This window comes from Macaca nemestrina, chromosome 4, assembly GCF_043159975.1.
Source record: "Macaca nemestrina isolate mMacNem1 chromosome 4, mMacNem.hap1, whole genome shotgun sequence".
In the NCBI taxonomy this organism is placed as follows: Eukaryota; Metazoa; Chordata; class Mammalia; order Primates; family Cercopithecidae; genus Macaca; species Macaca nemestrina.
The window spans coordinates 16803144-16816630 of record NC_092128.1 but is presented as its reverse complement, the minus strand read 5'-3'; the positions used below and the strand labels follow the sequence as shown (position 1 = coordinate 16816630).

Below are 13487 nucleotides of genomic sequence, written 5' to 3'. Positions count from 1 at the left end.
TACATTTCCACCAACAGTGTTTAAGCGTTTTCTTTTCTCTGCAGCCTTGCTAGCATATGTTATTATTTGACTTTTTAATAATAGTGGGTTTGATTTGCATTTCTCTAATGATTGGTGATGATAAGCATTTTTTCATGTTTATTTGCCACTTACATGTCTTTTTTAGAGAAGTGACTGTTCATGTCTTTTGGCTGTTCAATGGGGTTATTTGACTTTTGCTTCTTGATTTAAGTTTCTTATAGAATCTGGAGGTTAGACCTTTGTTGGATGCATAGCTTGTGAATACTCTCTCCTATTCTGTAGGTCGTCTACTCTGTTGATAGCTTTTTTTCACTGTGAAGAAGCTCTTTAGTTTAATTAAGTTCAACCTGTCAATTTTTGTTTTTGTTGTAATTGCTTTTGGGGACTTAGCCAAAATTTTTTGCTAAGACCAATGTCGAGAAATCAGACAAGACACAAATAAATGGAAAGAAACATTCCATGCTCATGAATTCGAAGAATCAAAGCAATATACAGATTCAACACTATTCTTATCAAACTAGCAACATCATTTTTCACAGAATTAGAAAAAACTATTTGAAAACTCCTATGGAACCAGAAAAAGAGCCCAAATAGCCAAAGCCATCCTAAGCGAAAGAAACAAAGACAGAGGTATCACACTACTCAACATCAAGCTATACTAGAAGGCTAAAGTAACCAAAACAGCATGCATAGTACTGTTATAAAAACAGACACATAGCAATAGAACAGTATAGAAAATCCAGAAATAAAGCCACATAACTACAACCATCTGATGTTTGACAAAGTTGACAAAAACAAGCAGTGGAGAAAGACTCTGTATTCAATAAATGGTGCTGGGACAACTGGCTAGCCATGTGCAGAAGAATGAAACTGAACCCTTACCTTTCACTGTGTAAAAAAATTAACTAGAGACGGATTAAAGATTTAAACGTAAGAACTCAAACTCTACAAATCCTAGAAGGAAATACTCTTCATGTTCTTCTTTTTCTTTGCTTATTTTAGCTCTTTTGTATTTCACACAGGTTTTTAAATCAACTTATCAATTTTTAACAACAAGACCACCTTCTGTAATTTTGACTGGAATTGCTTTTATTCTTAAGACCAATTTTTGAATATTTGTCATCTCTTTTTTTCCTCTGTCTCTTTCTCTCATCTACTTACGTACTTATCTACCTATCTATCTCTATATAATTACCATTTACTTAGGTCTTCTTTAATTACTCTTAACAATGTTTTATAATTTTTCGCTGTATGGATCTTGTACATATTTTGTTAAATATGTCCTAAGTATTTTAAGTTTTTGATGGTATTTTAAATAATATTTTAAATTTCTCCTAACAGTTTATGGATAATATATTATAACCCTATATTCACTTAATATGATATATGAGAGATATTTTTCAAATGGTTTTATTATCCATTTATGGGTGAAAACTTGCTAAAGAAAAAATATGAAGGAATTAAACAACTTCTCTCTTCAAAACTCAGTTTAGTCTTTGGACTTTCTTTTTAACATAATCTGGTAAGAAACTCTAGGAGAGGCATGTGGTATTCTGAAATTAAATAGATCTAGGTTTGAATACCATCTCAGTAACTTTCTGGTTGTATGTCTTCTGGAAAATTACTTTCATTTTGTTGTCTCCATTTCTTCTTTATTATCTACAACATACACCTCTGTTGTAATTTTATGAGGATAAAATGATTTAACATACATAAAACATTCCTGGCACATGAGTTCTGAATAAAATGTGTCATTTATATGTAAAGTAAATAAAACTCTATTCTAAACACTTAATATGAGATACTTTACATTAAAATTAGCATATCTAACTTATGAAAACAAAATGAAAATAAATAAGTAAATAAAATAAAATTAGTGTGGTTAATAAGATAATAAGAATAAGGCACCCAAAAGTCAAAAAGAGGAGGTTGACCAGCCATCCTGGATTTCAAAGCTGTGACAGGACTTGAGCCTTATAAGGGCATAATATACTACAGTGCCAATTTTTAAATTTAATAACTGTATTTATTAAATGCACTTTAATATTCTTGTCTCTTGGGAAAGTACATTTTTTTCTCAAATTAAGCCTTTGTGAAAGATGAACGTTTAATCAAGGGTTTGCTAGGTGAGGAAGGAATGATAATAAAAGGAGTCAGTGCCCATGATGAGACATTCAACACTTTGGTACCTCAGTGACACTTTTGCCAATGGGCCTGCAGACTATTTTATGTTATCAGATCATGACAAGTACTTGGTGTATATTCATCCATCAATTGATGCACATTTGGATTGTTTCCACTTTTTGGCAATTATAAATAATGCTGCTATGAACATCTGAGTATAAGTTCTTGAATAGACACACTTTTAAAAACTCTCTTGTGTACTATACATACCTGGGAGTGAAATTTCTGGCTTATATGGTAACTCTATGTTTAACTGTTGATGAAATATCCAGCTGTTTTCTATAGAGGCAGCACCATTTTACACCCCAATCAGCAGTGTATGAGGGTTCTGATTTATCTTTTTCCTTATCAACATTTATTATCTATCTTTTTGATTATAGTCATTCTAGTGGGTGAAAAGCTGTAGTTTATTGTGGTTTTGATTAATTTATATTTTCCTGATAACTAATGTTGTTGAACATCTTTGCATGTACCTATTATCCATGTGTACATTTTCTTCAGAGAAATGATTTTTGATATGCTTTTCACATTGTAAAATTAAAGTGTCTTTATTATTGAATCATAAACAGTCTTTATAGAATTTAGATAAAAGTCCCTCATCTGATGCATGATTTTCAAATATTTTCTCTCATTTAGCAGGTGCCTCTTTTGAGGCATAAACTTTTAAATTTTGATGAAGTCTAATTTATCTATTTTTTTTCCATTTGTTTAATGTGCTTTTGGTGTTATATCTAAGAAACCATCGCCCATTACAAAGTCCCAAGGATTTGCTACTAGGTTTTCTTCTAAGAGTTTTATAATTTTAGCTCTTACATTTAACTCTTTGGTTCTTTTTGAGTTAATTTTTGTATATGGTGTGAGACAGGGGTCTAACATCTTTCTTTTGTGTGTGGATTCCAGTTTTCCCAGAACCATTTGTGAAAAGACTATTATTTTCTCATTGAATTATTTTGGAATTTTTGTTAAAAATAAATAGACCATTAATGTCAGGATTTATTTCTGAATTTTCAGTTCTATTGTATTAATCTACATGTCTATTCTTATGTCAGCACTACACTGTCTTGATTACAGTGGATTTGTAGTACGTTTTAAAATCAGGAAGCATGAGTTCTTCAATTTTGTTCGTTTTCAAAAATGGGCCTTATTTTAAAGCAGGTTTTTGCAACCTCAACAATATTGACGTTTTGGGCTAACTAATTATTTTGTGGTGGTGACTGGGCTGGTTATTACAGCTGTTTAGCAGCATCCCTGCCCTCTCCCCACTTGATGTCAAAAGCAAAGTCATTTTCAAGATAACTACATGATCTCTAAATACTGTAAAATGTCCCCAGAGAGGCAAATTTACTGCTGGTTGAGAATCAATGTTTTAAGAGAACATAGAAAGTCCTTTGATACAGGTTTAACTGATTAGAACTAGATGAGTGATGTCATTGCAGGTTAATAACATCACAATTAGTATGCAAAATCAGCCCTCTATGAGCAATATGTTTCAAAAATGTAAACAAATAAAGCCATTTCCTACAAAATTTTAACTTTCTGTTACAGTATATTTTAGTCTTAAGGTTAAAAATTAATCGTACCTGAAACTTCCAACTTTTAAATTTTCATGGAACTTTTTATCATTTTAAAAAATCAGACAGGCTTAAAAATTCAAATTTAAACTACTAAGATACAGTGTAAGTGTAAGTGTAACTTAAATGTTCTGTTAACAGACTTGGAACCATTTATTTAACTTTTCCTCACATAAGGTGATATAATGGCTGGTTCAAGGATAATCTTAAAAAAGCATGTTGACAGAATCCCATTCTTTACAATTTTTTATTAACGGCTACAAGAGGCTGTAGTGTTTGCCCAGGTTACATTTTCTAGCCAAGACTAAATTTTAAAATATGGGTTGTATAATTGCTTCCATAAAAGTGGAGGTAATTTAGAATACTTAGAGAGTGAGTTGGTTTGGGAGAGAATATGTTGGAATACTGGCAAGAGTTGGAATGTTGAGAAGGGCCAAGAACAGAACATGAAATGAAACTGACTTTTAGGAAACAGGGAGTTATAGGAACCATATGGGAAGGAGACATAAAGTAAGGAGTATTTCAAAGGAGAGGTGTGTGGTCAAAGTGACCTAAAAATCCTGAACAGTATTAGGAGATATTTAGAGTTTATATACTATGTCACTGGTGACTTAGAAAGGGTCAGATTCCATGGAAAAAGGAAACACAGGAGCTGGAGTTTAGGAGATGTAAGATTGAATTATGAGTTGGGTACACAGACATAACAAGCAAAGGTTACATTTATTTATTCATTTATTTTTATTTATTTTTATTTTTTGAGATGGAGTCTCGCTCTGTCTCTCAGGCTGGAGTGCAGTGGCACGATCTTGGCTCTCTGCAAGTTCTGCCTCCTGGGTTCATGCCATTCTCCCACATCAGCATCCCAAGTACCTGGGACTACAGGCACCCACCACCACACCTGGCTAATTTTGTTTTTGTATTTTTAGTAGAGATGGGGTTTCACCATGTTAGCCAGGATGGTCTTGATCTCCTGACCTCGTGATCTGCCTGCCTTGGCCTCCCAAAGTGCTGGGATTACAGGCGTGAACCACCGTGCCCAACCCAGCAAAGGTTACCTTTTTAAGATGTATGGTAATAAAAAGGAGACATGGTAGTAGCTTGATATAAATAGAATTAAGTAAAAGTGTTACCAGAACAGAGTACTCTGGAGCATAAATGTAGCTTGAAAAAGCAGAGAAGGTATAGGGAAGAACTGATGGAGTAAATTCTACAGAGGCAGAAGTGCTTGGAATCTGGAGCACTGTGGGAGGATGAGCTAAGAGTAGGGAGAGAAGAATGGTGAAGGTGAAGATTGATTATGACTTCAATGACAGTGAACAATCAATTTTAAGTACTTATTCTGCACAAGAAGAATGTTATGTGCCTTATTGCCATTAAGTGGGTACTATTATCTCCATTCAATAGATAATAAAATGTTAAGTAACTTGTCTGAGGTTGCACAACTATTAAGTACAAGAGTTGGGATTTCAATACATGTCTACCTGACTTGGGAGCCTAAATTCCTAACCACCTGCCTCTGCTTTATCATCATAGTCTTTAACATCATAGCTATGTGAACTCCTATGACTACATGCTTGCTGTCTCGTGCAGAATAACCAAACAGTAGTCTCCACACTTCAGCTAATCTATCCTTAGTTCCAACCCAGAGTCTCTTGCATTTGTAATCTTCTGACCTCCCCAGCAAGGTACCCATTTCTGTTTGCACATCCCCACACTAACATGCAGTGAAATAGTCTCTTAGTCACTATCTTCAGTACTCCTCAGAGAGGTGACAACCATCAGTAACTGTGACCCCACAGAGATATTTTCTGACCATGCTCAAGATTACTTGCTGCAATTGAAGCAGTTAGTAGTTGTTTATTCTTTTCTTTTCCTCGTTTGCAGATACCTATGAAAATGGAAATTATTTTTTGGCAAACTTTATAGCAGCTCAGGTAAGACTAATTTACTACATTTTATAAATCTTTTCCCAGTTGTCTACAGATTAAACATTACAGTCAACTGTGTAAATGTAATATCCCACATCTTAATAGGAGGTTCTTCTTGCCTTTACTTTTATAATCCAGGTCTGTTGTCCTTAAAATAAGGAAGAAACAATCCTTATTTTGACAGTTTTCCAGCATAGCATCTCTATGAAAAGAAACTTGGAATTCATACAATGCTGGCGAAAAAATGGGGCCTTAAATGTATAACATGTTTCCCAAAGATAAGAAATTTACTGGCTGATAAATTTTGAAAGGAAAATGCTATATAAGTTATTAATTATGCAATAATGCATGAAAGACCTCAAAACCTTAGTGGCATCTAATAATAAGCACTTACTTGGCTCATGAGCTTGCAGGGCTCAGAGAATCTGGGCCTGGTTTTGGCTTATCTTTGCCAGCTCACATACATCTCCAGTCAGTCTTGGTTCTATTGGGCTGTTTAGATAATCTTGGCTGTGTATTCACATATCTGGGGAGGTCAGCTGACTCTCATACGGCTTATCATGGCCTTGTGGGAAGGTCTAGGCATGGCTTCTTCATAATTATGGAAGAGGGCTAAAATAAAAAAATAAAAGTGGAGATCCCTTAATTCTTTTTATTTTTTATTTTTTTGTATTGAGTAGACTAATTTCCCATTACCAAAGCAAAATCACATGGTCGAGCCCAGAGACAGAGGAGGGACAGAATGCCTCAACTGGAGTGGGAAGGCATTGCAAAATTGCATGGAAAGGGGTATGGATTTGTAAGGGGTGAATAATTCATAACAGTGATGCAATCAATGCACCTTGCATGTTAAATGATCCCATGGATAATCTATATAATTTTAATTAGAGTATGAGGAGGATCATTCTAGGTCAAACCTGGATTCTGCTTCTCTATTTTTACCTAGTCACTTTAACCTAGGAGTAGTATAGCAGAAATCTTTTTTTTTTCTATAACAGTGATTCACATATTTGAAGATGTCTCTCAGTTATTCCTTTTGTCTTCTTAGAATTATACATCACCAGGCTAACTTCATATTTCCTCTGTTTCCTGCTTATAGTGGTTTCCAGATCTGATCATTCTGTTTAGACTCCAGTTAACTTAGATTTCTTTTAAAACACCAGAATTGAGAGCATATTTTAGAGCTGTTCTATCCAGTATGATAGCCCCCTGTAGCCAAAGGAAACTATGAGGGACAGTGCTATCCGGCCCAGATACTACGCTTTTCCCATGGTCTTTGCAACCCACAGACCAGGAGATTCCCTCAGGTGCCTACACCACCAGGACCCTGGGTTTCAAGCACAAAACTGGGTGGCCGTTTGGGCAGACACCAAGCTAGCTGCAGGCGTTTTTTTGTTTTGTTTTGTTTTGTATTTTTGTTTTTTTTTTTCATACCCCAGTGGTGCCTGGAACACCAATGAGACAGAACCATTCACTCCCCTGGAAAACCAGGGAGCCGAGTGGTCTTGCTCAGTGGATCCAAACCCCACAGAGCCCAGCAAGCTAAGATCCACAGGCTTGAAGTTCTCCCTGCCAGCACAGCAGTCTGAAGTCGATGTGGGAAGCTTGAGCTTGGTGGAGGGATGGGCGTCTGCCATTACTGAGGCTTGAGTGGGTGGTTTTCCCCTCATGGTGTAAACAAAGCCACCAGGAAGTTTGAACTGGGCAGAGCCCACCACAGCTCCACAAAGCCACTGTAGCCAGACTGCCTCTCTAGATTCCTCCTCTCTGGGCAGGGCATCTCTGAAAGAAAGGCAGCAGCCCCAGTCAGGGTCTTGTAGATAAAACTCTCATCTCTCTGGGACAGAGCACCTGGGGGAAGGGGCTGCTGTACACACAGCTTCAGCAGACTTAAACCTTCCTGCCTGCCAGCTCTGAAGAGAACAGTGGATCTCCCAGCACAGTGCTGGAGCTCTGCTAAGGGACAGACTGCCGTCTCAATGGGGTCCCTGACCCCCATGCCTCCTGACAGGGAGACACTTCCTAGCAGGGGTCGACAGACACCTCATACAGGAGAGCTCCAGCTGGCATCTGGTAGGTGCCCCTCTGGGATGAAGCTTCCAGAGGAAGGAGCAGGCAGCAATCTTAACTGCTCTGCAGTCTCCACTGGTGATACCCAGGCAAACAGGGTCTGGAGTGGACCTCCAGCAAACTCCAGCAGACCTGTAGAAGAGAGGCCTGACTGTTAGAAGGAAAACTAACAAACAGAAAGCAATAGTATCAACATCAACAAAAAGGATGACCATGCAAAAAAATCCATCCAAAGGTCACCAATAGCAAAGACCAAAGGTAGATAAATCCACGAAGATGAGGAAAAACCAGCTCAAAAAGCCTGAAAATTCCAAAAACCATAATGCCCCTTCTCCAAAGGATCACAGCTCCTCGCCAGCAAGGGAACAAAACTGGAGAGAGAATGAATTTGACAAATTGACAGAAGTAGGCTTCAGAAGGTGGGTAATAACAAACTCCTCTGAGCTAAAGGAGCATGTTCTCACCCAATGCAAGGAAGTTAAGAATCTTGATAAAAGGTTAGAGGAATTGCTAACTAGAATAACCAGTTTAGAGAAGAACCTGAATGACCTAATGGAGCTGAAAAATGTAGCACGAGACTTCATGAAGCATACACAAGTATCAATCACTGAATAGATCAAGCAAAAGAAAGGATATCAGAGATTGAAGATCAACTTAATGAAATAAAGCATGAAGACAAAATTAGAAAAAAAAAGAATGAAAAGGAACAAATAAAGCCTCCAAGAAATATGGTACTATGTGAAAAGACCAAACCTATGTTTGATTGGTGTAGCCGAAAGTGACGAGGAGAATGGAACCAAGTTGGAAAACACACTTCAGGATATTATCCAGGAGAACTTTTCCAACCTAGCAAGACAGGCCAACATTCAAATTCAGGAAATACAGAGAACACCACAAAAAATACTCCTTGAGAAGAGCAACCCCACGACACATAATTGTCAGATTCACGAAGGTTGAAATGAAGGAAAAAATTAAGGTCAGCTAGAAAGGTTGGGTTGCCCATAAAGGGAAGCCCATCAGACTAACAGCAGATCTCTTTGCAGAAACCTCACAAGCCAGAAGAGAATGGGGGCCAATATTCCACATTCTTAAAGAAAAGAATTTTTAACCCAGAATTTCAAATCCAGCCAAACTAAGCTTCATAAGTGAAGGAGAAATAAAATCCTTTACAGACAAGCAAATGCTGAGGGATTTTGTCACCACCAGGCCTGCCTTACAAGAGCTTCTGAAGAAAGCACTAAATATGGAAAAGAAAAAAACAGTACCAGACCATTGACACTATGAAGAAACTGCATCAACTAATGGACAAAATAACCAGCTAGCATCATAATGGCAGGATCAAATTCACAAACAACAGCATTAACCTTAAATTTAGATGGGCTAAATGCTCTGATTAAAAGGCACAGACTGGCAAATTGGATAAAGAGCCAAGACCCACTGGTGTGCTGTATTCAGGAGACCCATCTCACGTGCAAAGACACACACAGGCTCAAAATAAAGGGATGCAGGAAGATTTACCAATCAAATGGGAAGCACAAAAAAAAAAAAAAAAAAAAAAAAAGCAGGGATTGCAATTTTAGTGTCTGGTAAAACAGACTTTAAACCAACAAATAACAAAAAAGACAAAGAAGGCCATTACGTAATGGTAAATGGATCAATGCAACAACAAGAGCTAACTATCCTAAATATATATGCACCCAATACAGAAGCACCCAGTTTCATAAAGCAAGTCCTTAGAGACCTACAAGAGACTTAGACACCCACACAATAATAGTGGGATATTTTAATACCCCACTGTCAATATTAGACAGATCAACAAGACAGAAAATTAACAAGGATATTCAGGACTTGAACTCAACTCTGGACCAAGCAGATGTAATAGACATCTACAGAACTCTCCACCCTAAATTAACAGAATATACATTCTTCTCAGCACCACGTAGCACTTATTCAAAAATCAACCACATAATTGGAAGTAATACACTCTTCAGAAAATGAAAAAGAACAGAACTCATAACAAGGAGTCTCTCAGACTGCAGTGCAATCAAATTAGAACTCAGGATTAAGAAACTCACTCAAAACCACAGAACTACAGGGAAACTCAACAGCCTGCTCCTGGATGACTACTGAGTAAATAATGAAATTAAGGCAGAAATAAATAAGTTATTTGAAACCAATGAAAACAAAGACACAACATACCAAAATCTCTGGGAGTTTTTAGAAGGAGTTTTTAGAGGGAAATTTATAGCACTAAATGCCCACAGGAGAAAACAGGAAAGATCTAAAATCAACACCCTAGCATCACAGTTAAAAGAACTAGAGAAGCAAGGGCAAACAAATTCAAAAGCTAGCAGAAGAGAAAAATTAACTAAGATCAGAGCAGAACTGAAGGAGAGAGAGACACGAAAAACTCTTCAAAAAAATCAATGACTTCAGGAGCTTGTTTTTTGAAATGATTAACAGAATAGTTAGACTGCTAGCCAGACTAATAAAGAAGAAAAGAGAGACGAATCAAGTAGACACAATAAAAAATGGTAAAGGGGAGATCACCACTGATCCCACAGAAATACAAACTGCCATCAGAGAATACTATAAACACCTCTATGCAAATAAACTAGAAAATCTAGAAGAAATGGATAAATTCCTGGACACATACACCCTCTCAAGGCAAAAACAGGAAAAAGTCGAATCCTTGACTAGACCAAAAACAAGGTCTGAAATTGAGGCACTAGGACCAAACAGATCACAGCCAAATTCTACCAGAAGTACAAAGAGGAACTGGTACCATTCCTTCTGAAACTATTCCAAACAAGAGGGACTCCTCCCTAACTCATTTTATGAGGTCAGCATCATCCTGATACCAAAACCTGGCAGAGACAAAACAAAAAAAGAAAATTTCAGGCCAATATCCCTGATGAACATCGATGCGAAAGTCCTCAATAAAATACTGGCAAACCAAATCCAGCAGCACATCAAAAAGCCACAGTCAAGTTGGCTTCATCCTTGGGGTGAAAGGCTGGTTCAGCATATGCAAATCAATAATGGTAATCCATCACATAAACAGAACCAATGACAAAAACCACATGATTATCTCAATAGATTCAGTAAAGGCCTTTGATAAAATTCAACACCCCTTCATGCTAAAAACACTCAATAAACTAGGTATTGATGGAACAGATCTCAAAATAATAAGAGCTATTTATGACAAACCCATAGCCAATATCATACTGAATGGAAAAAGGCTGGGAGCATTCCCTTTGAAAACCAGTACCAGACAAGGATACCCTCTCTCACCACTCCTATTCAACATAATATTGGAAGTTCTGGCCAGGGCAATCAGGCAAGAGAAAGAAATAAAGCTTATTCAAATAGGAAGAGAGGAAGTCAAATTATCTCTGTTTGCAGATGACATGACTGTGTATTTAGAAAACCCCATTGTCTCAGCCGAAAATCTCATTAAGCTGATAAGCGACTCCAGCAAGGTCTCAGGATAAAGTATCAATGTGCAAAAATCACAAGCATTCTGATACACCAATAATAGACAGCCAAATCATGAGCAAACTCCCACTCACAATTGCTACAAAGAGAGGAAGATACCTAGGAATACAACTTACAAGGTATGTGAAGGACCTCTTCAAGGAGAACTACAAACCACTACTCAAGGATATAAGAGAGGACACAAGCAAATGGAAAAACATTCCATGTTCATGGATAGGAAGAATCAATATCGTGAAAATGGTCATACTGCCCAATGCAAATCACAACCACAATGAGATATCATCTCACACCAGTTAGAATGGCCATCATTAAAAAGTCAGGAAACAACAGACACTGGAGAGGAGGCGGAGAAATAGGAACACTTTTACACTGTGGTTGGGAGTGTAAATTAGGTCAACCATTGTGGAAAACAGTGTGGCAATTCCTCAAGGATCTAGAACCAGAAATATCATTTGACCCAGCAATCCCATTACTGGGTATATACCCAAAGGATTATAAATCATTCTACTGTAAAGAAACATGCACATGTCTGTTTATTGCAGCACTGTTCACAATAGCAAAGACTTGGAACCAACCCAAATGCCCATCAGTGTTAGACTGGATGAAGAAAATGTGGCACATATATACCATGGAATACTATGCAGCCATAAAAAAAGAATGAGTTCATGTCCTTTTCAGGGATATGGGTGAAGCTGGAAACCATCACACTCAGCAAACTAATACAGGAACAGAAAACCAAACTCTGCGTGTTCTCACTGATAAGTGGGAGTTGAATAATGAGAACATATAGGCACAGGGAGGAGAACTTCATACACTAGGGCAAGGGGGCAAGGAGAGGGCTAGCATCAGGAGAAATCCCTAATGTAGATGACAGGTTGATAGATGCAGCAAACCACCATGGCACATGTATACCTATGTAACAAACCTGCACGTTCTGCACATGTATCCCAGAACTTAAAGTATAATTAAAAAAAAAAAATTTGGCTGGGCACGGTGGCTCATGCCTGTAATGCCAACACTTTGGGAGGCCAAGGCAGGAGGATCACCTGAGGTTGGGAGTTTGAGACCAGACTGACCAACATGGAGAAACCCTGTCTCTATTCAAAATGCAAAAATTAGTCAGGCATGGTGGCGCATGCCTGTAATCCCCACTACTCGGTAGACTGAGGTGGGAGAATCGCTTGAACCTGGGAGGCGGAGGTTGCGGTGAGCCAAGATCATGCCATGGCACTCCAGCCTGGATAGAAAGAGCGAAACTCCGTCTTAAAAAAAAAAAAAAATTATCTCATGAATAATTTTATATTGAAAAATTTCATAATAATAACGTTTTGGCTATATAATATAAATAAAATATGTTTTGAAATTAATTTGCCCTTTTTCTTTTCACTTTTTAAAAAAATGTGACTACTAGAAAATATTCAGTTACATATATAGTTTACCTTACATTTCTATAAGATGAGACAGACTTCCATATTGCCTACTACCTCTTTTTAGCTATATTCTATATTTTTTCTGCTGTTACTGCATTGCGTTATTTTTTAACACATGTATCAGATGTTTGGCACATATAAATCTCATGGTCAGCTAAGACCTTCAAATTCTTCTCATAGACATGATTATCAGGTCATATTGTTCCATCCTGCATTTGGCCTCTCTGAAACTAACTGCCAGACTTTGTATAAATTTAATTGTATACTAATTAAATTTGTGTATTCTCTGCTCTTAAATCAAGAGTAGTTGGGTTGAAGACTGTACATATTTTTTCCTCTCAAATATTATTTTAATGAATATTATTTTAATGATCTGGAAATCCTGAATTTTAGTTCTATTTCTACTGCTATTATTCAAATTAGGAATGACACCCTGTTTAATCTGAGTTTTAAAAAAATTGTAAAACATTAGATTGCCCTTTAATAACATCTAATTTCAAAATTCCATTTTTCTGATAAATGAATTCTTATTTCTGTGACGTTTGATAAATTTTTTCCTTAAGAATAAGGGGCCTGAAATGAAAGAAAGCTCCCAACTTTCCCTGGGGGATAACTATTATCAACGGTTTCCTGGTTGGTAAACCAGCTTGTAGAGGTGGGAGATAATTTGTAACATTTGCTAATTTCTGTAGTGTAGCTGCTCCCACCATCTTAACCAATTTCAAGAATCATCTGGCTTGCAAAATTCTAGGAAATTTAAAAATCAACTCTCTCAAATCTACTAG

General features: G+C 37.0%; 1 protein-coding gene across 1 annotated transcript in view; it reads left to right on the top strand.

The window, feature by feature from the left end:
- LOC105471250 (maltase-glucoamylase 2 (putative)) overlaps nucleotides 1–13487 on the top strand; it is a 96471-nt gene that overhangs the window by 74785 nt on the left and 8199 nt on the right. Inside the window, exon 44 of the mRNA XM_071094122.1 lies at nucleotides 5661–5710. Coding sequence (XP_070950223.1) covers nucleotides 5661–5710 — 50 coding nt within the window. The remainder of the gene's footprint in view (nucleotides 1–5660; nucleotides 5711–13487) is intronic.